Raw genomic sequence first — 27,735 nt, 5'->3', positions numbered from 1 at the left:
TGACATTTTCTCTGCCAAGACCGTCTAAGTAAAGAGTCTAAAAACCTCATTCTATTAAAAAAAAATGATATTTGTCCTGGAGAGGGGGACAGATACTTTCCAAAAGCCCATATTAATAAAATATAAAAAAGGGATTGGTAAACAACGTGAAGAAAAAATCAAATTCCAAAGACTTGCTAAGAGGAAGATTACAAACGCATCAATCTTACTAAAGTCTTTTCCTATTTGATTTCAAGAATCAGGGGACTGAAGGTGTAAAGCATATCCAAGTATGCTAGACAAATTGTGATAATGAATCTTTTGGCCTGCAAAATCTTGCTCTGGACAAATAGATATCACACTCTATCTCCACTCCTTTCTTTCTTTCCTCTCTCAACCCCTTACCTCCTTTTCTGTTTTGTTTTGTTTTGTTTTTTTAGATCACAGAGGTTGAACTTTTATATAACTGCTGGCCAAATATATGGGCTTCTGTTCTAGGGATTGAAGTCTATGGACTCATGCAAGATAACCAAAAATATAGAAATCTAGCGTTTACAAATCAGACCTAACCTAGGCCCTGATTTATATGTGCATATGAATTACCTCTCCTCTCCTCTCCTTCAGTGAGTTACCAGCATGTCTCCTTGCCTTGTTAGAAAATTAGAATAAGAAAGCGACTGACATATGAGAATATCTTTAACCCATTAATCTAAATATTTTATCAGATTGGTTAAAGAACCATTGGAACCCTTCCAGTAGAGATAAAGCTCTGGACTCATGTTTCAGCATTGATCATTATCTTAGCATTTCCATTCCCAGTGCTGTGTGAATCACATGGTCACATTATACTGCCCAGTGTTTGCTCATATATAAAGTTATTTGAAATTAAATAGGCTGCAGACTTATGAAATCCTGCTAATATTTACATATATCTATACTATTTTCCAATAAAAAACATTTTAAACACAGTGATCTCATTTTGTTTACTCAACCATTACAGCAATGTTGTAGTATAGATGTTAAGAATATTTTGTCTATTACTGATTTTGGTTACATAGCTTTCCTCCCCCCATTCCCCTGCATAGGTTATGTTTTTCTTTTTGTTGTTGTTTTGTTTTTTATTCACCTCTTAAAGAGAAAGAATAAAAAAAAAATCATGCCTAGTAAAGCATTTCATAGGAATGAATCACTGACATTCTCAAGACTATTTTTATCTTTGTTAGCTTTTCTCTTCATAGTGTGGTAAAGTCTGAAAACTGTGAATAGTAACCAACTCATTCAAAATACATGTATAGATAGATAAATGCGCACCATTTATAATTACTTCATAATTCTGAAATTTGCTTAAACTTGAACATAAGCCGAATTTTGTAACTGAGACAGCATTAGTGTATTCACTGAAAAAAATCCAACTTGAGTCACTATAGGGATACCCATGATTGACATGCCTGTTTGGCTGCATTTCAGTCTCACAATTTTGAAGAAATAAAAACACTATATTTTCTAAAATGAATTTTCAAAAGGCACTAAGGATTACTGGGCAGAGCATTCTGTTATCAGTAGTACTGTGCTCAGAAACCAGTGTATGAAATCCACATTTATGTCTGCAATTTTGGAGAACTAAGAACCATATGGTATCTTGGTTTTATACTTCCTGAATCAGCTTAATTGCATATGCATGCTAATTAAGCTTGAATAAATATATTTGAGTGCTTTTTAGTTGTTGATATTTTTTATACTCCAGTTTCACTGAAAGCATTTTTAACTGTACTTGGTTTATAAATGGGTTATCACTTTATATTAATATATATCATCTGCTATGTTATTTATTTTATGGCAATAAAAGCACTATTTTGTGTGTCTGTTTTTCTGAGTGGTTATTAATGTCAAAATGATACTAAAAAGTGGCTCATAATTCTATGAATAAGGTTAAATTATATATAAATACATTTATACCTACATTGCAAATACATTTTTATTGTTGCTAATAGTTATAGTCTAGAATATTGGATATTTGACTTGGCATTAGTATTTTTAAAGTATTTGAGTATTTTAAAGTATTTTGGTTTTAGTGTATGTAAATGTAAGCACAAATATAAAGAACTGAAATTTGAGATTTGTACATACTGAAATAATTAATGTTCCAGATGCTCATCTCAACTTATCCAAATTACTTACCAATAAAACTCTGTTACAAATCTCTAAATATTATTGTTCAACAAACCTGCATCTAACCTATATACTGTGTCCCCTTTTGGGTTACTTCAGAGACTGCTCTCTTTATGAGCTTTTGGAGAGGAATATGTAAACAAGTTGTAAAGTTCATGGAAAACATCTCTTGGGTCACTGTTTTTCACAAGAGTCAGATTAAAGTCTATTACTCTATTCAGTTCGCTTATAGATCCTATTGATGCTAAGAGTTTTCTATACAGAAAAAAAAAGAGGTAGATGAGTTCTAAGTGATCAAAATTTCATCAAGGCATTTGGTATAAGGAAGTAAAATGATTGCCATACAACATAACTATAGAGTTGCTTTCTCTGGCTTTAAAAATAAACAACTTTGCTTTACCTGGGTATATATTTCTCATATTTTTTCCTGGCAGTCTACTATGTAACAGTGGGAGGCCATTATCTAGTGGTCACTTGTCATTCTACTGACATTATCTTTTAAGTAAACTCCTTAGTGAATCATCTTTGTCATAGAAACCCTAATACTTTTGTGATTGAAATTTTGTGATTTAAAAGCATCCCATTATTGATGTTACTTGAAGTCAGAGTCCATAGCATTGTTTTGAATGATTATATTGCATTATATACTACACTAAATACTCTCTATTAGAATTTATGATTTCAAGTTAAAATTTTACTTTTGATTTGTACTTTTCTTGTATTTTGCAATTTCATTGGAAAAGGAAATGAGGCAGACTTTATGATTTCAGTTAAGTTGATAATTAAATTTCAATAAAGGAAAGACTGATTAGTTTGGTTCATTAAAAATAATTTGTAAAATTCTTTGATAAATCGTGTCACACAAATTCCTTGATGGGTGCTTTCTTTATAAATATTTTTTCTCCCACTTGCGGAGGTTAACATAGCACAAATAAAGAGAAGTCATTTGCCTACAGTTAAGGTTCTGTACTATTTTTTTAAAGATTTTTTTTTTTAAGATTTTATTTACTTATTCATGGGAGACACACAGAAAGAGAGAGAGAGACAGAGACATTAGGCAGAGGGAGAAGCAGGCTCCATTCAGGGAGCCCAATGTGGGACTCAATTCCAGGGACTCCAGGATCACTCCCTGAGCTGAAGGCAGATGCTCAACCGCTGAGCCACCCAGGCACCCTTGTACTATTTTTTTAATTAGTTCTATTTTACATGAAATTACAAAATTTTAATAAAAATAATGAAAGAAATTCTCTACATTCTTAGTTTGCTTAATTCATCACCATGTGAAAAGGGAATACATTTTTTTCACAAAGTACATACCATTACAAGCATCTTTTAAATTTTCCAAGGTTCATGTTTGGAAAGGGGAAAAACAAGTTACTGGAACCAAGAGAAAATTTGCATTTATTTTATAGTGGACTTAAATAAAATGCTTTCTTGTGAATTGAAAATCATGTGTCTAGTTCTGTTAACTGGCCTCATGATAGCCTCTAAATTCTTCCTTGGTTAGCTTAGATCAGTGGTATTCAATCTCTGGCATGTACCAGAATCATCCAAAGGTTTTAGCAATAGAGAGACCACTTGGTGCGACACCACAGGTTCTGATTGAGCATTTCTGGGACTGTGGCTCAGTAATATAAATTTCTGATGATTTCTTAGGCAATGCTTATATTGCTGGGCTGAGAACTATACCTTGAGAACCTCTGGCTTCAGTAATCATCAGTTAGGTGCTTTGTAGTGCTTTTAATTCCATGGCCAAATGACAGTACATTTGGAGAGAAAAGAGAAGAGCACCCTCAGTCTCCTGCCTGAAACAAAATACACTTTACAATGAGTGTTTATTGAATATGAGTGAGCTCAATTTCTTAAATCTCAAAATATTATGAAAACTGTTTAGTCTCAAATGTTCTTATCTTAGTTTGCTCCTTAAGAATTTCCTTTTCTAGTCTGTATCATTTTCTCTTCTCAGAACTATAATTGCATTTGTAGTCAGTACCACAGTATCATTCACATTTAGCCTCAGTTTCCTTTTGTATTAATTTAATTAATTAGAGTACAAACCTCTTAAGGGCAGGAGGAAGCAAGTCTATATTTATTTTGCATTTTCTTTTATGCCTAACATGGCTCTCCCGCTTTGTAGGAGATTTAATAAAACATGCTGAATCACTTACCTGTAAACAGATTTACATTCTTTGGAAATATCCTATCTCTATGTCAATATTCTTCACTTTATTGGCTGCTTTCTTGACTTGGTTTCTCAAAGTGCTATAGAGAGGTGCTCTTATTCTGTCTACATGGCCTCAAGTGAATTAATCATTGCAGAATGGGAGAGAGACATCTTGAGGACAAATAAACATAGTGTAATTAGACATTTTTGCCTCTGGTGGCTGGAGCCGTAGTGTGTTGCTCTGGTAATTTACTAAATGGTACCCCAGTGGCCTGAAAGAATTTATAGGCTTCAGAACAGCTTCATTTATTACCACGTGGAGATTTACATGTAGGACTTTGGTCCAGTTACACTGATAGATGCAATACTGCTATTGGGCTGGAATCTAAAACATCACTTAGGGTTCTTTCATTAATAAAAACTCCCAACACTGCTCCACCTAAAAATGGAGACATTTCATGCCATCAAATTACTATTTAGGTGAAATGGATTAGTTGCTTTTAAAATAGTATAGTCTAAGATTGCTATTTTTAACAGAAATGATTGTAACTATCTATACATAGATTTTTTTACCTTAAGTAATTTATTGTAAATCCCTGTAAGAAATATCTTGGAACTGTTAAAACTTAGGAAGAGTTGATAATAGGTGAGAAATTTCTTAGAAAGATACATTATATTTTTATTTTATCTCAGTGATATAAAAATTACCAAAAATGCCAAACACAGTCCTCATTGCTTTGCATGATTTACTGTGTTAGCTGGGACTCTAACATGAGAGTTAAGTACCACAGAATCGTGCAGAGCAAGGATGCAGTTCTCTATGCACATGCTTCAGTTAACATTGTGCCACACAAAGCACACACTCCCTGCATTTAAAAAAATCCACTGAACTCACCATTGATGGGCTTGGATGCTTTCATCTTTTATATTTTCCTATATTTTCCATATTTTTCAAGTTTTCTAACTTTGAGGTCAGAAATGAAGTTATATTTAAAAGCTATGTTGAAGGAACACATTGCTTTCAATATGAAAAATATTTATTATTTGTGTGAATATTTAACCATAATTTAAGACTTTGGATGTCTGTTTTTCATTCATCTATTCCATATTGACTTTACCATTATGATGGTCATTTTGAATAGCACTTCTTCCCCCAGTTAAAACAAACTACAAAAAAACAATAACCATATTAAACAAACAAAAAATCTAGGCATTTTTTTTTTTGATACCTCTCGTTCTGTCAACCCTCACATCCTGTCTCTTAGCAGTTCTTGTTGGTGCTCCCCACACCTCAAGATAACCAAGTCTATTCCCTTGTTTGTCTGTACTGTATCTATCCTAAGCCAGTCACCATCATCTCTTCCTTTGGACCATTGCAATAGTTTCCTAACTAGCTGGTTACTCCTACTATCCATCCTTTACAAAGAAGAGATCTCTTTTAACTTAGCTCTGATGGCTAACTGATGGCTTTTTCTAGCAGTTGGAATAAAATCCAAGCATATACTATAGCCTATTGAAGCCCTACAAGATCTGGCCCTCGACCTTCTTGAAGACACACATTCCCTTTACTCATACCGTTTACTTGGATAGATTAAACTGCCCGGAGAGTTTGTACTTGATGTTTCTTCTGTCAGAAATGCTCTTCCCACTGACACTTCATTCGCCTCAAATATCCCTACCTCCACACTTGCCCCCTTCACTTGTTTATTTCATTACCATGATTATTTTTTTACATGACATGTACACTGTCCGAGATTATCTGTCAGGTTCATTTGATATCTTGTTTATATTTTATATCCATCACTGGATTAGATTCTCCACCAGAAAAGGAACCGAGTGTCTCTTCTCTTTTGCATCCTCTGTGCCTAGAAGAAGGTGTTTCTCTTGCATTTTAATTATTAGAATAAGAGAATCCACTGAGCATTTTGTATGTGCTAGAGTGGTGATATTCAGACCCAGGGTCTCAAGGACTCGCTCTGGCCTACATAGGCATGGATACTCTTAAGAAGAATCAATTTTGGGGATGCCTGGGTGACTCAGCAGTTAAGTCTTTGCCTTCAGTTTAGGGCGTGATCCTGGGGTCCAGGGATCCACTCCCACATCAGGTTCCCTGCAAGTAACCTCCTTCTCCCTCTGCCTGTGTCTCTGTCTCTCTCTGTGTCTCTTATGAATATAAATCAAATCTTTAAAAAAAAAGAATCAATTTCTGAATCCTCAACTTCATACTTTTCCTTGCTTGAAAAGCTTCTGAGGTTTGTCAGGTCATCTTCCGCGCTTTGCCTTTTACAATCTGTCTCCCACTTTACAAAAAAGAAAAGGCAACCTTCTCACCTCTTTTGAATCTTTCTAAGATGCATTGTCCAGTCTCTAAAGATCTCCAAGGTATTAGTCAAACGTTTTATTACTCAGGAGGTCCCTTGAATACTTCTTAAAGAAATGTTGGAGGGGATGGTGCCTTAATTCATAGAAGCGATATTCCAAGTTGTTATCCCCTTTCTCCCTTTTCCTCCTCCTTTCCTATTAGATTCCAAACATGACTAAGTGAGAATGTTGACTTGGGGGTACTAACAGGTTTATTTGATGATTGAAATCTTTTCTTCTGAAGAAGAATATTCATTGGCTGGTTGATTTGACAACGGGGATTGCTTTTTACAATTAGATTATAATGACGTGTTTACATATATTTTTCTTAAATAAGCAAAATATACTGCTAGACAATATTAATGAAAATATATTTAAAGCACATAAAGAGGGATCCCTGGGTGGCTCAGTGGTTTCACACCTGCCTTCAGCCCAGGGTGTGATCCTGAAGTTCCAGGATTGAGTCCCACATCGGGCTCCTTGCATGGAGCCTGCTTCTCCCTCTGCCTGTGTATAAATAAATCTTTTAAAAAATAAAGCACATACAGAAAATAAAACATGCCAGAAAAATACATTCTTTGCCATATTTAAGCTAACAGAAGAATTCTTAGTGATCAATATTTATTTATTTATAAGATTTTATTTGTTTATTCATGAGAGACACAGAGAAGGAGAGACACAGACACAGGCAGAGGGAGAAGCAGGCTCCATTCAGGGAGCCCGATGTGGGACTCAATCCCGGGACTCCAGGATTGTGCCCTAGGCTGGAGGCGGGCGCTAAAACTGCTGAGCCACCCAGGTGTCCCAGTGGTCAACTTTTAAAGCATACTAGGATTTTTTTTTAAGATTGTATTTATTTATTCATGAGAGACACAGAGAGAGAGAGAGAGGCAGAGACACAAGGCAGAGGGAGAAGCAGGCTCCATGCAGGGAGCCTGACGTGGGACTCGATCCCAGCTAAAACCGCTGAGCCACCCGGGCTGCCCAGTATACCAGGTTTATATAGCTTTTCAGTTATTTTAATAAAACATGTTTGAAAATATTATGCTAGACAATATGAACAACATAAAATTATCCAAGGAATCAGCATAAAATATACTTGAATCAAAGAAAACTAAAGAGAATTTCTTATCTCTACCATTCATGATTTCCAGGCTATTGTATAAATCTTTAACTTAAGGGTTTGTGGTGAATATTATCCCACTCTATCCACATTTACACTGTCTTAACCTATAGTTCACATAGAAACAAGTCTTACTAGGAGAAAATTGTCCAAAAAGTGCTGCTTCAAAAGTTTTTCCCATCTGAGGCATCAAATTCTTGAGATAGATTTCTATTTCAAATTCTTAAAATAGAAAAGTTGGATACACTTTACATAATTTGTAATGTTAAAAAAAAATAGCTAACACTTCCTGTCTGTTGGGCACAGGTCTAAGCACTTGACATATAGTAGTTCATTTAATCCTCATAATGGTAATGAAGGGAGATGCTCTTCCTACATTTCACACATAGTGAAACTGAGGCTGAGAGTGACATTAAGCAGTTTATCCAATATTAATTCGTGCACAGCCAGAATTCAAGCCCAGAAAAATGTGGATCCAGAAGTCTAACCCTTAGGTTATATATAGGAGAAAACCAGAATTGGGTATTAAGATGTTCAGAAGAAAGCTAAAAAAATATATTTTGAGATGACTATGACCCTTAATCTTTAATTATTCTGTTATATTATTGAAGTATTTATACATAGCTTATACTACATACTATAAAACTACTGTGTAGCTTTATACAACTATATAACACACACACACACACAAACACACACACACACACACGTATAGTGTTTTGTCCATTATGTTTTTTTCCACAAAGCAAGAAGGATGCCCTACAGGTTCTTCCAGTTTCTGTTCCAGTTTCCGGTAACCTTCTGTTTGTTGTATGATATATTCTTTCTTCATTCTTTTTTTTTTTAATTTTTATTTATTTATGATAGTCAGAGAGAGACGGAGAGAGGCAGAGACACAGGCAGAGGGAGAAGCAGGCTCCATGCACCGGGAGCCCGACGTGGGATTCGATCCCAGGTCTCCAGGATCGCGCCCTGGGCCAAAGGCAGGCGCCAAACCGCTGCGCCACCCAGGGATCCCTATCTGTATATCTTTGAATGAAGTATTTAACCAACTGGATTTTTATTTCTTTATTCACAAAAAGAAGTTCACATCCCAGATGAATACCAAGGTGGAACTCCTTGAATGTTCCAAGATGCAAAATCTCCATCTAGTGGCAACCCAAGTCAGGCATGTTACTCTTGCTACCAAGTACAGCTAACACAGCCCACTTGGCATAAACACAGGCCCTTCTCTCATGAGTTCATTCTTACTAATTTTTCTATAAATTACCGATATATGACTCCATATAAATTCAAGAGCAGTCATTCCTTATAGTGGCCTTTGATGCAGGACCATAGTCTCATTAGAAGCTGAGTTATTAGTGAATTTATAATTAATATCTAAGTTATTAGTGAATTTATTTACTAAATTTAAGGTGTGTGTGCATGTTTTAACAAAGAAATGAGCTGAATTTATTATATTCCCTTTATTGTAATATGTATTATGTAGTTCCTCTTAAAAACAAATAAAAAGTAAAAGAACAACACAGGTAATAAAATATACTTTAATGTATTTGGAAAAAATTACTTTTAATTATATTTTGTGGATCTAGAATAAATCTAATAATTGGCCTATTCTACCAATTTAAAATGTATCTGACAAAATCTGAAATAATTTCAATCTGATACCATATTGGAGAATTTTATCATTAGAATATGTTAAATATTAGCCATGCCTTCCTTCCTAGATTCTAAAAACTCTATCCACCCCTGTTATAATTCATGTGTTACAAGCTACAATTTTAAATAATAAGAAAAGTAAGAAAATAAGTATATGATTTCGTCAAATTCAATACTTTATGTAAGCAAATACAGTATAAGGGGAAGAAAGAAACTTGTTATCACATTTCTGATTTTATCATGTAACAAATAGACCATTTCCAAATGTACTCTTGCTCTCTTTTTGTAAAATATATTACGTTTGTTTCTGGCAATATTCTTTAGAGCTTTATTTTCACTTAACTATGAAGCAATACTGAATCTTGTTCATTATTAACTTTGGACTGAAAAAAATATTCAGAATGTCATTATCAGATGCATGTGTGTATGTGTGTGTGCACATGTTAGTTAGAGTGTATCCTAAATTTCACAGATGGTATGCATGCATTTTAATAAATTAGAAACTCACAGAATTCATCTATCCAGTTTTCTAATTTCATGAATGGAGAAACAGAGTCCAAGAGAAATTATATCCACAGATAAATTGTGAAACAGTGTCATTGACAAATGTGATCATTACATGTTGAGTTCGAAGACAACACTTAAAAAAACACAATAAATCCAAGATTCTGGTTTCAAAATGATTCTGACAGAATTTGTACACCATACCAACACATAACTGAACGGAGATGAGTATATTCTATAACATGCTGCCATTCGCATTTATGCAGGATACAACTGCAACAGTATTTATAAAAAAAATAAATGCAGTAATAATTTGTAGATATACTCATGTCTTTTTTTCCATCTCACCAGACCAATGCTGACTTTAAATTACATTGATCTAAGTTTACATTTATATTGATCCAGTTTATGTTTAAATTGGAGCATGCATTGAAACTGTTGAATTCCATATTACTATTTATGCTGATTTGTATTGTCAGGTATCTGAATTACTGATAATATACAGACACAGATAAAACATATTTACAAGTGTTGAGTGTAGCCATCTTTAAATTTAATCTTCTAGTGTGTATTCTAATTTGTATTTAAAAAATTCCTTCCCTCTGGTTTTGTGTCATTTTGTAGTACTTTCTGATAGTATTTTCCTTGTTTATATTTGTTGTGACCATGAGCTGTTCAATGAATTATTGTAAATAAAATTTTAAAAGTTAAGGAATATTTACAACATATAATAAGGATAATATATGCTATTATATTTGTAAGCTTTTTTTAAGATTTTATTTTTTTATTCATGAGAGACAGAGAGAGAGAGAGAGAGAGAGGCAGAGACAGAGGGAGAAGCAGGCTCCATACAGGGAACCCGATGCGGGACTTGGTCCCTGGTCTCCAGGACCATGGCCTGGGCCCAAGGCAGGCACTAAACCGCTGAGCCACCCAGGGATCCCTATTTGTAAGCTTTTTATACTAATGTTTCTTACAAAGCAGTACATATGTTCTGTTCTTTAGAAAAAAAGAAAGATGTTAGGAAATAAATAATAAATTTGAATTTATATATTTGAATCTGGATTTTCTTTAAAATACAAATTCTATACATAGTTTTAAGTGGATAAGCTGGCCAAACCTTTTTACTGTAACTTCCAAGTTGAGAATTAGTCTTCCTCCAATTCCAAAGGCAATTTATAAGCTACCATTTGTTAAAAAAAAAAAAAACGAAGATATAATTTGCAAATGTATTTGGAGATTGTCATTTTTCATTTACATGAAGGACTTGATAATTAACTGCACAATAAATATTAAATTGGTTTTGAAAGTTGTAAGAAAAAAGACTATTGTTTAAAAGGAAGATCTCCTGCACCCTCTGCTGATATGTAGGCGCAACTGCAGGTTATTTATTATAAAGTTGCTCCTTTACTTTTTAGTAAAGAAAATAAACTGTAAGGCGCAAATCCAGTCATTTTAATATTTAGTAAACAAACCATTATAAGTGTCTAAAAGAAGCATGCCTTTTGAATCTAGCAAATAGAAAATAGCAAATAGAAACCAACCTCTGGTTAGTTTGCTAGCTAACTAGCAAACTTCTTTTCTTTGAAAAGAAATGGTAAAATGCCCTCAATTTATTATTAATGAGAAAAAGCCATAATGAAGATTCAAAAGAAGCATGCCTTTTGAATCTAGCAAATAGAAAATAGCAAATAGAAACCAACCTCTGGTTAGTTTGCTAGCTAACTAGCAAACTTCTTTTCTTTGAAAAGAAATGGTAAAATGCCCTCAATTTATTATTAATGAGAAAAAGCCATAATGCCATATGCTTGCAGGTCATCATATAACTCAAATTTATTAGCCATCTAGATAAAGTAATATATGGTGGTTTAATGTTTGTGTTATGAAAATACCAAAACATTTAAAAGATTGTGAAAAACCTGGAATGAATCACTTGTGTCTGACCTATCCTTGACAACATTTAGATAAATTATCATAGGGTAAAGAAATAATGAAGGCTTTTTTAAGAGGGAAAAATAGCTTTCAATAACTAAAGTAAATAGAATTTGAGCTGATAGAAAAGTAAATATTAGTTTGTAAACAGATGCAGTTTGGACTGACAGTCACATAAAATATTAATTTTAATGTTAAAAGTGTAGGTTCAGGAAAAACACAAAGCCTTTATACCAATGTAAGGATTCTTAGCACTTTCACAGGTTTTGTTTATTTATTTAAATATTTGGTGTTAAAATACAAAATGTTTGAAGAGGTTATTGGTACTTGTATTTTGTCGTATTGGGCCAAATTACTATTTACTTATTTATTTTCAAATTAGTCTTAGAAAAACATTTTCCCAAGTGTTCATTCTCCTTCTTGCAGAGGCAACTTCTATTACTAATTTTGAGATACCTTCCAAGTTACTTTTAACATATTTACATACCTGTATCCTTCAATATTATATAATCTTATATATAATAAAAGGCTCTATACTACTTTAGGCTATATATTGCTATACTACCTTATATTTATATATAGATATAGATAGATATAGATATGTAGATACATAGATATAGGCTATATATAGGTATATATAGATGTATAGGCTTTATATTGTTATACTACCTTATTTTGAATTTTTAAAAGTTTACTTACAAAAATAATTCACTAATCCATTCTTATTGTTAAAACATCATATTTTAAAAAATATTTTATATATTTATTCAGGAAAGAGGCAGAGAGAGGCACATTCACAGTCAAAGGAAGAAGCAGGCTCCATGCAGGGAGCCTGACGTGGGACTCGATCACGGCTTCTCCAGGATCACACCCTGGGCTGGATGCTAAACCACTTAGTAACTTGGGCTGCCCAAAAACTTCATCATATTACTTAGAATACTAACATCCTCATTGATGACAGCCCTCAATACAAAGGCTCTGTCCAAAGAAAACCCCTATTCACACTTTGAAGTATATCATTGTGGAGTTTTTCCTATGCATACACATCTATGTAAATCTGTAGAATATTTATTATTTTTAAAGTTTTATAATAGATTTGTAAATTATTATATAACATATATTTTAGCTATTTGATTTTATTTTTTAAAAAGATTTTATTTACTTTTTGAGAGAGAGGGCACGAATGGTTGGGAGGGGTAGAGGGAGAGGAAGAAGAGGACTCTCTGCCGAGCAGGGAGCCCAATGCAGGGCTCAATCCCAGGACCCTGAGATCATGACCTGAGCCGAAGGGAAACACTTAACCGACTGAGCCACCCAGTGCCCTTGATTTTATTAAATACCGTGAAAATTGTTTTCTATGTCAGTTTATAACTTTTAACTTACATGTTTAGCTCTTATGCCTTATGCTGTAGAACAATAACATTTTATTTTTAAAATTCTATTATTGGGCGTTTATATTACTTTTAACTAATATAAACCAACCTTGAATATCCCTATGCATGTTTCTTTGTGCATTTATGTGAGCCTTATTCTAGGGTAAATGCTGAGAAGTGAAATCACTTAACTTGATATTTTGATATATAATTTTCTAAAATAACCTTAATAATTTGGACTCTTTTATAAGTGTCCATAAGTAACACTTCACTCACCCAAAGTTGATATTATTTAGTTTTAAACTATTAATGGTAAGAAATTGTATCTTGCAGTTTCCTGATTAATAGTAGAGTTGGAATATTTGTTCATATATTGATTAAAGATTTGTTTCCTCTTATGAAATTCCTGTCTGTATTCCTTGCTACCTTTTTTACCTGTTTTTTTTTTTTTTTCTGTTTCTAATTGGCTTATGGGAGTTCTATATTCCATAGTTACTAATAGGCTTGAATATCTTTTCATATATTCATTGGTGATGTGTATTTCTTCTGGAAATTGCTTATTCATATTTTTTACTCATTTATTTTTCCTTTTGGATTTTTAAATAACTGATTCAAAGGAATTCTTTATATATTCCAGATAATCCATTTCCTGTCATATGTGCTTCAAATATGTTTTTTTTCTCATTTCTCATTCTGTAGAGAAGTCTGCAAATTGTTGACTGGCATGAGAATACAAAAGATCAGCTGTATTATCAAGGTATCAGTCTGAAGGTAGTCTCAGACCATTGATGACCATGTATTTGATTAGCTTTTCCCTCTGTTCTATCAGATTTCCTTTCTTCACCTTCTCCTGAGAAATTCTCCAATAAGCAGCCTGAACAAGAATCCCGTGCTAAGGCCCTGCTTCTAAGAAACCTTACTTAGGATGCTGGGCAGAATTTTTTCCCAAAATTATATATTAAAGCCAACACAGATTTCTCCAATATAAGATATAATTATAAAAAATATAATTTTTATTGACAAATATATACATTTTTAGATGTGTGCTATCCTCTTTAAAGTTGTGTATTTTTTTACACTGACATTGGCATTGCTTAAAAAATTTATCAGATTAATCTTTTGAGAATCATGTTTTGAACAGAAGACACAGTCTTTGAATATTCATAATGTTGTTATTTGCTCCTTGAATTCTGAATTATTTTGTTAAAGATAAATAAGATTGAGTAATTGAACTCATTTACTTAATGAAAAATTGAACTAAAATTGTCAGCAACGTCAGCACAGTCAATAATATTTTGAGTCAAAAGCAAGACGTAGTTGAATGGAATTATTTGTAGGAGACAAGTTAAACGCAACAGTGGCCACATCACTGTTTATTCATATATATCAGTACTAATTGTAAGCCCCATTGACATGTAGGTATTGCAGCTTCTAATAATCATTCTGTCTTGTTCAGGATCGACTCAGGAAATGACAATATTAGTCCATGAGTAGACCGAATTAGAACTTCCAGGTGAGAGTGGTTTGGAAGGTTTTAAACTGAATTAAAAAAATTTGCAGTGAAATAGTATGAGTATGGTTAATTGTTCTTGATAAATAGGTAAAGCATTTATCATATGATAGACCTATACTAAATGCTTTTTGTGTTTGCTAGATCCTGATAAAAATTCTTTGGTAGGTGCAACTGTTTATCCTCACGAAGAAATTTTAGGTACAAATTTAACTTTATAAGCCACTCTCAAGTCAACTCATGTGTCAATGCGACCTTCAAGTCCAGATATTTTTGTGTAAGAGTCTGCATTCTTAACAGTTATACGTTCAGTGTGTATAAATCCCAGAACATAAATTATAATGTTCTTTAAATATAAATGTAATCTCAAATACCTAAGACTGGTCACATGTAGATACAGCTTTTGACTTCTTTCACTATTAAATTCTCTCTAATCAGGATCCCTGGGTGGCGCAGCGGTTTGGCGCCTGCCTTTGGCCCAGGGCGTGATCCCGGAGACCTGGGATCGAATCCCACATTGGGCTCCCGGTGCATGGAGCCTGCTTCTCCCTCTGCCTGTGTCTCTGCCTCTCTCTCTCTCTGTGACTATCATAAATAAATTAAAAAAAAAAAAAAAGGGATCCTTTAAAAAAAAAATTCTCTCTAATCTGTGGCCAAAATCCATGGTTTTTATATTTCTTTTTACCTTCTGTTGTCTTGTCTGGAACCAAGATCATAAAGGAGGCTGGGTCTCAAGATGACATGTCTTTCTAAATATGTATCACAATCCCTTGTCTTCCACAGGTCAGACAAGGAACTCCTCTGCTTCTCTAAATCCTGCTGGAACAATCTCTTTGAAATGTATTCTCCTTTCCTATTGTGTTCGTATTATCATGCTAATTTGGCATCAGTCACTCTCTTTTTTTCCCTAGGCAATTGATTTGTACAGATCTAATCTAGGGCATTATAACTCTGCTTACAGATCATCCTTAGGGTCAAAATCATTCTTAGTAGTTACCTGCACTTAAAAGTAGATATTTCTGATATAAGCAATTATTTGTTTGGATTATTATCTTGTTTATTTGTTGAAAAGGACTTCATGTATTCAGTGTGGCTACATTATATGCAAATATAATAATTTGCAAATTAAACATATCCAATTGACTGTATGATTTCTGACTCTACCTTCAGCTGACAATCTCATTTTCTTCCCTGTGATCGATCAGTCACTTGGTCCTGATCATTTTTTTGAATTTATCTCATGTTGCCCTCACTGACCTGATGGCTGAAGCAGCCCTGTTCATGTTGTGGTAGTGATTTATCTGTTAAAAATACTTCCATTAGTTCCTCATTCATTTAAGGGAAAACAGTAAAACGTTTTAGAAATTCATTTAAGGATAACTTACACTGTAGAGTTGAAGAATGTTAAACAGAGGTCCTTCCAGCTGAGCCCTAAACCACCTAAACAGGTGTGAGCCTCATTTAAATCTGTGGCTAAATGACATACTTAGATAAGATTGTTTTGGAAACTTCTTCAAGCATTTATTTTATTTAATTTTGGTAAAAGTTGATCAGTGCCCTTTGATATGTTACATATAATTTATTTTCTGCCATCACTTTCTTAATGTTGAAAAATTGTAACCTGGAGAATATTTGGTTTCTGTGAATTTTCTTTTTTCCATTTCATCCTGTATTGGAGATTTTCTTTTTCAGCATGATTATTTGCATTCTACAAAGTTATTTTCTGAAATCTTTTCTGAAAAAGAATAGAGCTGGGACCAGATTTACTTCAGGCAACATTCTTCACAAACCTTTCAAATATTGATCATTGTTTTTAAATTCCAATAAAAAAATGCGTACTTTGGAGAGGTTCATTATAAGGGATTGGAATACTGATTTTGATTTATATATCTTTTCCCCCAATATCTTTAGGTGATTTTTAAAATGGAGTGATTGGGACAGATTTTGTTAAGTAGTTCATTTTTATAATCACTTTATGCACCACTTGCTTGAATGCATTGCATCAGAGAAGGAAGAAACTGGAAATTTACTCAGTATCAGGCAAAGTGCTAAGTTTCTTTCTGATATTGCACCTTCTCATACTTAAGATAATTATTATCTATATTCTAGCTCATGCTACTAGTAAGTGTCAGGGCTTGGATTTGAAACTATTTTGTTTTCATACTGCATGTGTGTGTATATTTTTTGTTTGCTTAGTTGTATAAACTAAACATCACAAGTTTTGGGAGAAAGACAAATGATACTGTGAGCTATCAGGTGACTCTTCATCTTTGGCTTATGTGAAAAAAGATGAGAGGTATTCAAATTCTAGGAAAATATTTGAAAAATGTCGGCAGTGAAAAAGGTGAAGGACCTTTTTCGCAACAGGTTTGCTGCCAGAACACAGGTGTCATGAAAACCACTGCTAAACCTAAACCAAAATGGGAAAGGAAAAGATTCACATCAACATGGTAATCATTGAACATGTAGATTCGGGTAAGTCTACCACTACTGGCTATCTGATCTACAAATGTGGTGGGATCGACAAAGGAACTATCGAAAAGTTTGAGAAGGAGGCTGCTGAGATGGGAAAAGGCTCCTTCAAGTAGCCTGGGTCTTGGATAAACTGAAAGCTGAACGTGAACGTGGTATCACCATTGATATCTCCCTGTGGAAATTCGAGACCAGCAAGTATTATGTGACCATCGTTGATGCCCCAAGACACAGAGACTTTATCAAAAACATGATTACAGGCACATCTCAGGCTGACTGTGCTGTCCTGATTGTTGCTGCTGGTGTTGGTGAATTCGAAGCAGGTATGTCCAAGAATGGGCAGACCCATGAGCATGCCCTTCTGGCTTACACACTGGGAGTAAAACAACTAATTGTTGGTGTTAACAAAATGGATTCCACTGAACCACCCTACAGCCAGATAAGATATGAGGAAATCGTTAAGGAAGTCAGCACCTACATTAAGAAAATTGGCTACAACCCCGACACAGTAGCATTTGTGCCTATTTCTGGTTGGAATGGTGACAACATGCTGGAGCCAAGTGCTAACATGCCTTGGTTCAAGGGATGGAAAATCACCTGTAAAGATGGGAATGCCAGTGGAACCGCACTCCTTGGTGCTCTCCTTGGATTGCGGTATGCCACCAACTTGTCCAACTGATAAGCCCTTGCGTCTGCCTCTCCAGGACGTCTACAAAATTGGTGGTATTGGTACTGTCCCAGTGGGCCGAGTGGAGACTGGTGTTCTTAAACCTGGCATGGTGGTCACCTCTGCTCCAGTCAATGTTACAACTGAAGTAAAGTCTGTTGAAATGCACCATGAAGCTTTGAGTGAGGCTCTTCCTGGGGACAGTGTGGGCTTCAGTGTCTAGAAGTATCTGTCAAAGATGTTCGTAATGGCAATGTTGGCTGGTGACAGCAAAAATGACCCACTAATGGAAGCAGCTGGCTTCACGGCTCAGGTGATTATCCTGAACCATCCAGGCCAAATCAATGCTGATATGCACCTGTGCTGGGTTGTCACACAGCTCACATTGCTTGCAAGTTTGCTGAGCTGAAGGAGAAGATAGATCGTCGTTCTGGAAAAAAAACTGGAAGGTGGTCCCAAGTTCTTGAAATCTGGGGATGCTGCCATTGTTGATATGGTTCCTGGCAAACCTATGTGTGTTGAGAGCTTCTCTGACTATCTTCCTCAGGGCTGTTTTGCTGTTCATGACATGAGACAGACGGTTGCTGTGGGCGTCATCAAAGCAGTGGACAAGAAGGCAGCTGGAGCTGGCAAAGTCACCAAGTCTGCCCAGAAAGCTCAGAAGGCTAAATGAATATTATCCCCAATACTTGCCACCCCAGTCTTAATCAGTGGTGGAAGAAGGGTCTCAGAACTGTTTGTATTTAATTGGCCATTTAAGCTTAATAGTAAAAGGCTGGTTAATTATAGCAACACATCTTAAGCATTGTAAAACCTTCAGAAGGAAAGGAGAATGTTTTGTGGACCATTTGTTTGTTTGTTTGTTTTGTGTGTGTGTGTGTGTGTGTGTGCGCTAGTTTTAAGTTATTAGTTTTTAAGATCAGTACTTTTTCATGGAAACAACTTGACCAAAAATCTGTCACAAAATTTTAAGACCCATTAAAACAAAAGTTTAATGAGGAAAAAAAAAAAAAAAGAAAAAGGTGAAGGTTTTTTTTATTTGTTTCTTTTACTTGTACAGACAGACATACTTTTTTGTGTATGTAGTATTTAGTTTCCAAGATGATTGCTTTGAACTCCTGCAGGGTCTTTTTATGCCTTCAGATAATGCCTTTAGAATCATGAAAGAAAGTAAATATATATATATATTTTCAATATTTCTTATTTTACACTTACTCTATTTTAAATAGGTAACATTAGCAATGTATATAGCCCTTTTAACTAGAATTTATATTTTTCTGAACCATGCCAGATAAGACTCACCTCTTATTTTATTCAGAATAGATCTCCTGTATGACATTGCGCTATTAAGGGTAATGATAGTGTTTGCTTAAGTTATAGAGATCACTGAATAAAGTACTTTCTGGGAACTTTTTGTTAAATCCTGGTGTTAAAAAACAAAGGATACTGTTTCTTCAGTTGAGATCAAACTGAATTTCACACCACTTCCAGTAGAGTCAAGCACATACATCTGTGTAGTCATATTATCTACATGTGTAATTTTTTGTTTGTTTATATAGCTTTAAGGGTTTAATTAGAAGACACTTCTCTTCTATAACAAATTTGTTTTCCCAAAGAAAATAATGTGCAGAGTAGTAAACGCCCCTGATAGATTGGAAGGTCAAGTTCAACCTGTATATTTTTTAGGATCTGTCATGATTGAGGTCATATGACGTCTGAACCAATAAATATTAGAAGAGAATTTAGAAAATACGTTTATTTTATCTGACTCAGAAATTTATAAAAATATATGAAAATATACACAAGGTTTATTAAGAAATTAAAAGGTGATTGTCAAAATAAAGTTATAATAAAAATAAAAATAACTTGTTGCAGTGTTACATTTGTTTTTCATTAATAGTTTATGTGATGATATATTGTTTTATTCAAGTTCAGCATTGTGCTTCTAAAAGATTTTTAGGTGTTAGCAAATTTTAGATTATTGAATGATTTTACAGTTGGAAAGTCTTTCAATTAATGTATGAATCTCTAAAAGTTGTAATTTAATATGATTAACCTCAAAATTGCAGCATTTGTTTATGGTAGTGAGGCAGCAAATATGTTTATTTAGATTTAAAATACTGACATATTCAAATTAAAACTTTATTTCTTGAAATCCATTTACTCTATAGGTACTAATTGAAAGCAGAGATGGCCTTTGCCACTAAGAAACTTAAGGTAAAATAGATGTTAACTATGTATGGTAATACTTGATACATAAAGGAGTATTATTACATCCCAAATGGAACAGGATGAGAAAGGAGTCAGAGATGACATCCTCGAAGGGACAGTGTTACAGAAATAGAAATATTTCACATCAGAGTTACAGGAAGGGCATCTCAAGCAGGTGATCCCGTATCTGCAAATGCCCAGCAGATGAATGTGAACAGAAAATGGCAAGAAGTAATCAGTCCAATTAGAGAATTAAACATAAGGAGAGGGATAATGAATCTGGAGATATAAATAGCATCTGGACATTGAAGAGTCTTTCTAAACAGTATGGATAATTTCCATGTGTCTGTCTGTCTGTCTCTCTCTATATATATTATATTCTCTCTCTATATATTATATATATAAAATCTTTCTCTTTTTTAACTGGAAAGCTCTCAGTAGGAAACAAAGACCTTAATTTAAAAGACTCTCAGTAGACAAAGTGAAATCTAAAGGATTTTTATCTCTAATAGATTTTATATCTACTTCATGTCATCTCATTTAATATACAAATATTTCTTAGTATCTATGATATTTTTAGTTAAGTTAGGTTAAATATATTAGTAGCCTGAATGAATTATTAGTACCCAATGGAAGTCTGGTTGTTTTCATTAAGCACTTAGGAAGGAATAGTTACTCTAATTTTTTTTTTCTGATTATTTAAATTCCTTAAATCCTTTGAATACTTGCTAAAGAGAAATTGAGTGAGTCCTATTTTTAAATGCTGACAGAGGGGCACCTGGGTGGCTCAGTCAGTTAAGTGTCTGACTTTAGCTCAGGTCATGACTTTAAGGTCCTGGGATTGAGCCCCGTGACAGGTTCCCCACTTGGTGGGAAGTCTACTTGCCTTCCATTTGTGTTCACTCTCTCTCTCTCTTCTCTCTCAAATAAAATCTTTAAAAAAATAAAGTAAGTGCTGACACAAAAGCAAATGTTAAAAGAAGGCTAAGTTGGGATGCCTGGGTGGCTCAGCGTTTGAGCATCTGCCTTCGGCTCAGGGTGTGTGATCCCGTGGTCTGGGATTGAGTTCTGTGTCAGGCTCCTTGTGGGGAGCCTGCTTCTCCCTCTGCCTATGTCTCTGTCTCTCTCTCTTTGTCTCTCTTGAATGAATAAATAAAATCTTTAAAAAATAAATAAATTTAAAAAGGCTAAAATATTTCAGAATACACAAATACTGAAAATATCTAGTAATAATGGTAAATATCTTGACATTAATGCATTTATAACCACAGATTTACCACCAGCTTAAAATCATAATGGTTGATAATGCTCCAATTATAACAAAACTCTTCACTAGGGATTGAATGGAAACTAATCTTGCACAACCAAGAATGATGTTAACTAAAGCATCAGTAACAGTGAAATCATGAAAAAAATTGTATTACTTTTCTGTGTCTACTTTGGAAATTGGAAATGGTTTAAATTAGATTTAACCTGGGAGTAAAGTTAGATATTTTTAATTTGTGAGATTTTAAGAGCAAAATTGTCTTTATCTTCTAAGCTTTCTTCTCCCAAAGGCTTACAAGAATATGCAAATATTTTGGGAGTGTTTTATACATAGTTTGATTTAAATTCAAATTTAGTGAATGCAACTAGAAATTATTTAATAAAATCATCTAATGCAAATATGTTAGATTTTATATCATTTGGGGCAAAATATGAAAATTTTTGAATGTGTATCTGAAAGGGAAAATATTTTTCATTTTTGTTACATGCTTCTTCAGGGCCATAAAATATTTCACTTGACCAATCTCATAACGTATATGTAAGAATAATAAAATGGAGGGCTGGTCATTTTATGTAGTATTTGTTATTGTTCAGGTAGGGAGTTTTGGTTGCAAGAAACAACAAAATGAAAGAGTCTGATTTACGTTGACAGGGGGGTGGTATATACATTACAGTTAAGGGATTATGTGAAATATAGAAACCAAAACAGGAACTAAGTCATGGCACATCGTGAAAATTAGTGAAAAATAGCAATCATCAGAATGATGAGATTGACCATACGGGTGGAATCTCTGAATCTCTGAAGTGGAAGCATAGCTGGACCTTCAGCAGCTGGCTCTTCACTCTATTGAAGGCCATATCATGCTGATTATGAACTGATCTTGTGGTTACATAAGGATTAGTTTCTTATTCCTGCTTTCCCACTTTCTAGCTGAATGATAGAAAGTTATCTTTCTGCTATAAAATGACCATGCCATTATTATTATCTACTTCTACAGTTTGAAGCATTACAAAAGATAATCTGTGTAAGAAAAGTACTTGGTACATCACAGTTAATGAACTGTAGAGCTGTCATCTTTGCCTCTTCTTCCTTTTTTTTCTTCATCATCGGCATCCTGACATTAATATGGTTCATAAATTTTCTGTGCTTTTGCTTCTGTCCATATATATTCTTACTTGTCTCACCGTTACCAATTGAATTAATTTGCATTCAAGTCTTTTCTTCAATGATAGTCGTGGTTTCCTCATAACCTTGTTTATAACCTTGCACTGTATCCTTTGTGGTTTAGTTTACTCTGCCAGTGGCCTGATTATCTCTAAATGCCTCAAAATCAAACTCCAAAGAGAAGAATACTTCCTAATTTGTTTTTCTTTGACTAAAGATTTTAGTGTCAGATCATCCCTTAGTCTGGTCTGTGATTCTGTTAGGTTCAGATCAATAACTTGTTGCATCTTATGGTATATCTGCTGCTGGCCAGTAGAGGCAGTGGTGGGGGCATTTTATCCAGAAGGCAATGATTATGGCTATCACATGCCTATTACATCTAAAAAAGTAGACATAAAAAGTTAGGATTAAACCACAAATTATAGAACTAATGAGAGTAGTAAAGCTGAGTATTGAATAGTGATCTTGTGTTTTCCAACCCAATAATCTTTTCAGTAGACTAAATATTCTTCGTGATCTTGAAATGTTTGAGCCATTATAAAATTGTTGTGCAATTATTGGATAATTTTGCTACTAAAAAATTCAACAAATCCTTATGTATCAGAATTTTATTGTTTATTATTTTGTCATGAACTGGCTTCTATTCCATGCCCTGAAAAACAATGTTTTGTTTTAAAATACCTTTATTATAATTTATAAATGAATTCTATTGACTTATTCTTTTTGTTTTAACTTTTTTTAGGCTGCTAAGTTGGCTATCACAGTGCAAGCCTTGGAGTCCCAATGGGGGACTCAGGATCAAGACGATCTACCCTGGTCTCCCGGTTGCCAATATTCAGAAGAAGTATTAGCAGAAGACATGATTCTCTTCCTTCTTCACCCTCCTCCAGTAATACAGTTGGTGTCCACAGTTCCTCTCCTTCCAGCACTAACTCAAGCTCAGGTAGTACAGGTAAACGCAGAAGCATCTTCCGTACTCCTTCCATTAGTTTCCACCATAAGAAAGGGAGTGAACCTAAGGAAGACACTACCAATCAGAACCTTAGTATTTCAAATGGTGCTCAATCTGGTCATAGCAGTATGCCAAAACTAAGTTTGGAAGAACATATTAAAACCAGGGGAAGACATTCTGTTGGTTTTAGTAGTTCACGAAATAAGAAGATAACAAGATCTTTGACAGAAGATTTTGAAAGGGTAAAGGAGCACTCAACTAATAAGAATGTTTTTATAAATTGCCTAAGTTCTGGCAAAAGTGAGGGGGATGATTCTGGATTTACAGAAGAACAAACTCGCCGTTCTGTTAAGCAGTCAACAAAGAAGCTACTTACTAAATCTTTTTCATCTCACTATAAGTTTTCTAAGCCAGTTCCACAGAGTCAATCCATTTCATTGGTACAACAATCTGGATTCTCATTGGAAATTACACAGTACCAAGAGAGAGAATCTGTATTAGTAAGAGCTTCTCCATCTTGTTCTGTGGATGTAACAGAACGGGCAGGAAGTTCTTTACAATCTCCATTGCTTTCTGCTGATCTTACAACAGCTCAGACACCTTCTGAATTCTTAGCCTTGACTGAAGATTCTGTGTCTGAAGCAGATGCATTTCCTAAAAGTGGGAGCATGGCATCCCACTGTGACAACTTTGGCCACAATGATTCTACCTCTCAGATCTCTTCCAATCCTGCTGCTGTTACAAAGACAACAATAGACCTTATGGGAACTGTTCCCTGTGCAATTATGTCTCCTGGAAAATACAGGTTAGAAGGCCAATGTAGCACTGAATCTAATTCCTTATCAGAAACCTCTGCTGCTAATCAGAAGGAAGTGTTATTGCAAATCACTGAACTACCTGTTATGAATGGGAACAACTCAGAGGCCCACCTATCAGGAGACATGCAAAGAGAAGAACATATGGTAGTACAAAATGGTGAAACAATGTTGACGACAAGCTCCCCAAGGAAACTTGGCTTTTATGAGCAGCATAAAGCAATAGCTGACCGTGTTAAAGGGATTCATCCTATTTCAGATTCAAGGATAATACCCTCTTCTGCTGATCATCATATTTTTAACAAAACATCATATGGATATGAATCAAATCCTGCCAAAGGTATGCTGATTTTCTTTGTATCATAAATAAGAATTATAATTTTCATTCTAATTTATTATTATCTAATTATTTTCTTATTCCATTTCATGGATAGAAACTACCTTTTCCTTATTTTTCACTCCCTAGTATTTTTTCTTATTTATAATTTGTTTTAAATTTTTTGTCTACTTGATTTTAAATTTACTTCACTTGTATTATGCTAGAAATGTATTTCAGCAATATTACTCATATTTTGTAGTTGTGTTGTCCAGGTTCTGACCTTCAGAAGAGTGCTAAGAAATTAATTTTATTTCGAATGTAGCTTTATCTAAAATAAAGATTTGCTTTTTTAGAGTATATGGTAGAGTATTGGTGTTTCTTAGTCAATGAAATGGATATTTCCAGCCAAAAATCACTTTAAAGAAATTTGTATAATTTAAATTTTATTTCCTATTTTAACAAAACTTGAATTATTAAGTAGAATCTATGTTTCAGCACAAATAATCTCTATCTTTAAATACAGTAGACTTTCAACCTTTAAAAATATTGTCATTGGTGCCTGGATACCCTGGTTCTAATCTTTCCTCTGTCATTATTTTATTTTTCTTATTCTTTTAAATACTAAAGGTTCTTTATTTAGTTATTTGGTGGGGGGGAGTGCAGGAGAGCACAAGCAGGGGGAAGGGCAGAGGGAGAGGGAGAAGCAGGCTCCTCACTGAGCAGGGAGCCTGATGTAGGGATGGATCCCAGGACTCTGGGATCATGACCCAAGCCTGAGCTGAAAGTAGATGCTAAAACAAGTGAGCCACCTAGGCACCCTGCCTCTGTCATTGAATACCTGTGTAATCCTGGGTACCCTCTCTTTGGTTTAAAAAAGGGGAGAAGGGTGGTTGAATTACTCCCAGTATATTATTTAACAGAAAACTTTGTTATTTAATATAAATTTCAGTTAAGAAAACTGTTGAATATATATGCCACCTTCTGGGCTATATTTGACATTATTTTAATTTTTTTTCCTCTGCTATGATTCCTACTACAATGGCTGCTGCTGTTGCTACTCCTAAAATTCCTATTACTCTATTACTACCACTGCCATCTAGTTCTCCCAACACTGAATGCTTATTAAGTCCCATTTCCCATTCTGTGGACTTTGGATACATTAATTCATCAAATTCTCAGATGATTGTAATCACTTCTATTATAGTAAACCATTTTATAGACAAGATAATCATGAAGCAATTTGCATGCATTTCATTTGATCTTTTTTAAAAATTATTTTTTTGAGAAAATTAAAAAAAATTATACATTCATTTGCCAACAGTACCACATGTTTATCCATTCATCTGTCAGAGGACATTGTGGCTCCTTCCACAGTTTGGCTATTGTGGATTGCTGCTATAAACATTGGGGTGCAGGTATCCTGTAGTTTCACTACATCTATATCTTTGGGATAAATACCCAGTAGTGCAATTGCTAGGTCATAGGGTAGCTCTACTTTTAACTTCTTGAGGAACTCCACACTGTTTCCAGAATGGCTGCACCAGCTTGCATTCTCACCAGCAGTGGAAGAGGGTCCCCTTTCTCCATATCCTCTCCAACATTTCTTGTTTCCTGTCTTGTTAATTTTTGCCATTCTCACTGGTGTAAGGTGATATCTTGTGGTTTTGATTTGTATTCCCTGATGGTTAGTGATGTGGAGCATTTTCTTATGTGCTTGTTGGCTATGGGTAAGTCTTTGGAGAAATGTCTGTTCATGTCTTCTGTCCATTTCTTGACTGGATTGTTTGTTTCTTGGGTGTTTAGTTTGATAAGTTCTTTTTTTTAATTTTTTAATTTTTAAATTTTATTTATTCACGAGAGAGGCAGAGAGACAGGCAGAGGGAGAAGCAGGCTCCATGCAGGGAGCCCGATGTGGGACTTGATCCCGGGTCTCCAGGATCATGCCCTGGGCTGAAGGCAGCGCTAAACTGCTGAGCCACCTGGGCTGCCCTTGATAAGTTCTTTATCGATCTTGGATACTAGCCCTTTATCTGTCATGTCATTTGTAAATATCTTCTCCCATTCTATAGGTTGTCTTTTAGTATTGTTGACTATTTCCTTTGCTGGGCAGAAATTTCTGATCTTCACAAAGTCCCAATAGTTCATGTTAGCTTTTGTTTCCCTTGCCTTCATAGATGTGTCTTGTAAGAAGTTGCTGTGGCCTAGTTCAAAAGAGTTGTTGGCAGTGTTCTCCTCTAAGATTTTGATGGATTCTTGTCTCACATTCACATCTTTCAACCATTTTGAATTTATCTTTGTGGTGTAAGAGAATGGTCCAGTTTCATTTTTCTGCATGTGGCTAGTTTTCCCAGCACCATTTATTGAAGAGACTTTTTTCCAGTGGATAGTCTTTCCTGCTTTGTAGAAGATGAGTTGGCCATAGAGTTGAGGGTCCATTTCTGGATTATCTGTTCTTTTCCATTGACCTGTGTGTCTGTTTTAGTGCCAGTACCATTACTGTCTGGATGATCACAGCTTGAAGTCAGGCATTGTGATGACCCCAGCTTTGGTTTTCTTTTTCAACATTTCTCTGGCTATTCAGGGTCTTTTCTGGTTCCAAACAGATCTTAAGATTATTTGTTCCAGCTCTGTGAAGGAAGAAGTCCATGGTATTTTGATAGGGATTGCATTGAACCGTGTAAATTGCTCTGGGTAGCATAGACATTTTTTCAATATTTATTCTTCCAATCCATGAGCATGGAATGTTTTTCCATCTCTTTGTGTCTTCCTCAATTCTTTCAGAAGTGTTCTATATTTTTTAGAGTATAGATCCTTTACCTCTTTGGTTAGGTTTATTCCTGGATATCTTATGGTTTTTGGTGCAATTGTAAATGGGATTGATTCCTGAATCTCTCTTCAGTCTCATTGTTAGTGTATAGAAATGCCATTGATTTCTGGGCATTGATTTTGTATCCTGCCACATTGCCAAATTGCTATATGAGTTCTAGTAATCTTGGGATAGAGTCTTTTGGGTTTTCTGTATAGAGTATCATGTCATCTGCAAAGAGGGAGAGTTTGGCTTCTTCTTTGCCAATTTGAGTGCCTTTTATTTTTG

At 34.6% G+C, this 27,735-nt stretch overlaps 1 protein-coding gene across 4 annotated transcripts in view; it reads left to right on the top strand.

Moving 5' to 3' along the window:
- Nucleotides 1-27,735, top strand: part of CCSER1 (coiled-coil serine rich protein 1) — a 1,364,327-nt gene that overhangs the window by 122,408 nt on the left and 1,214,184 nt on the right. For all 4 annotated transcript variants that reach the window (XM_038582134.1, XM_038582135.1, XM_038582136.1 and 1 more), the window contains exon 2: nt 23,298-24,662. In XM_038582134.1, coding sequence (XP_038438062.1) covers nt 23,339-24,662 — 1,324 coding nt within the window. In that variant the 5' untranslated portion in view covers nt 23,298-23,338. The remainder of the gene's footprint in view (nt 1-23,297; nt 24,663-27,735) is intronic.

This window comes from Canis lupus, chromosome 32, assembly GCF_011100685.1.
Source record: "Canis lupus familiaris isolate Mischka breed German Shepherd chromosome 32, alternate assembly UU_Cfam_GSD_1.0, whole genome shotgun sequence".
Taxonomy (NCBI): Eukaryota; Metazoa; Chordata; class Mammalia; order Carnivora; family Canidae; genus Canis; species Canis lupus.
The sequence above is the reverse complement of the archived record's forward strand: the minus strand, read 5'-3'. Positions and strand labels throughout refer to the sequence as shown.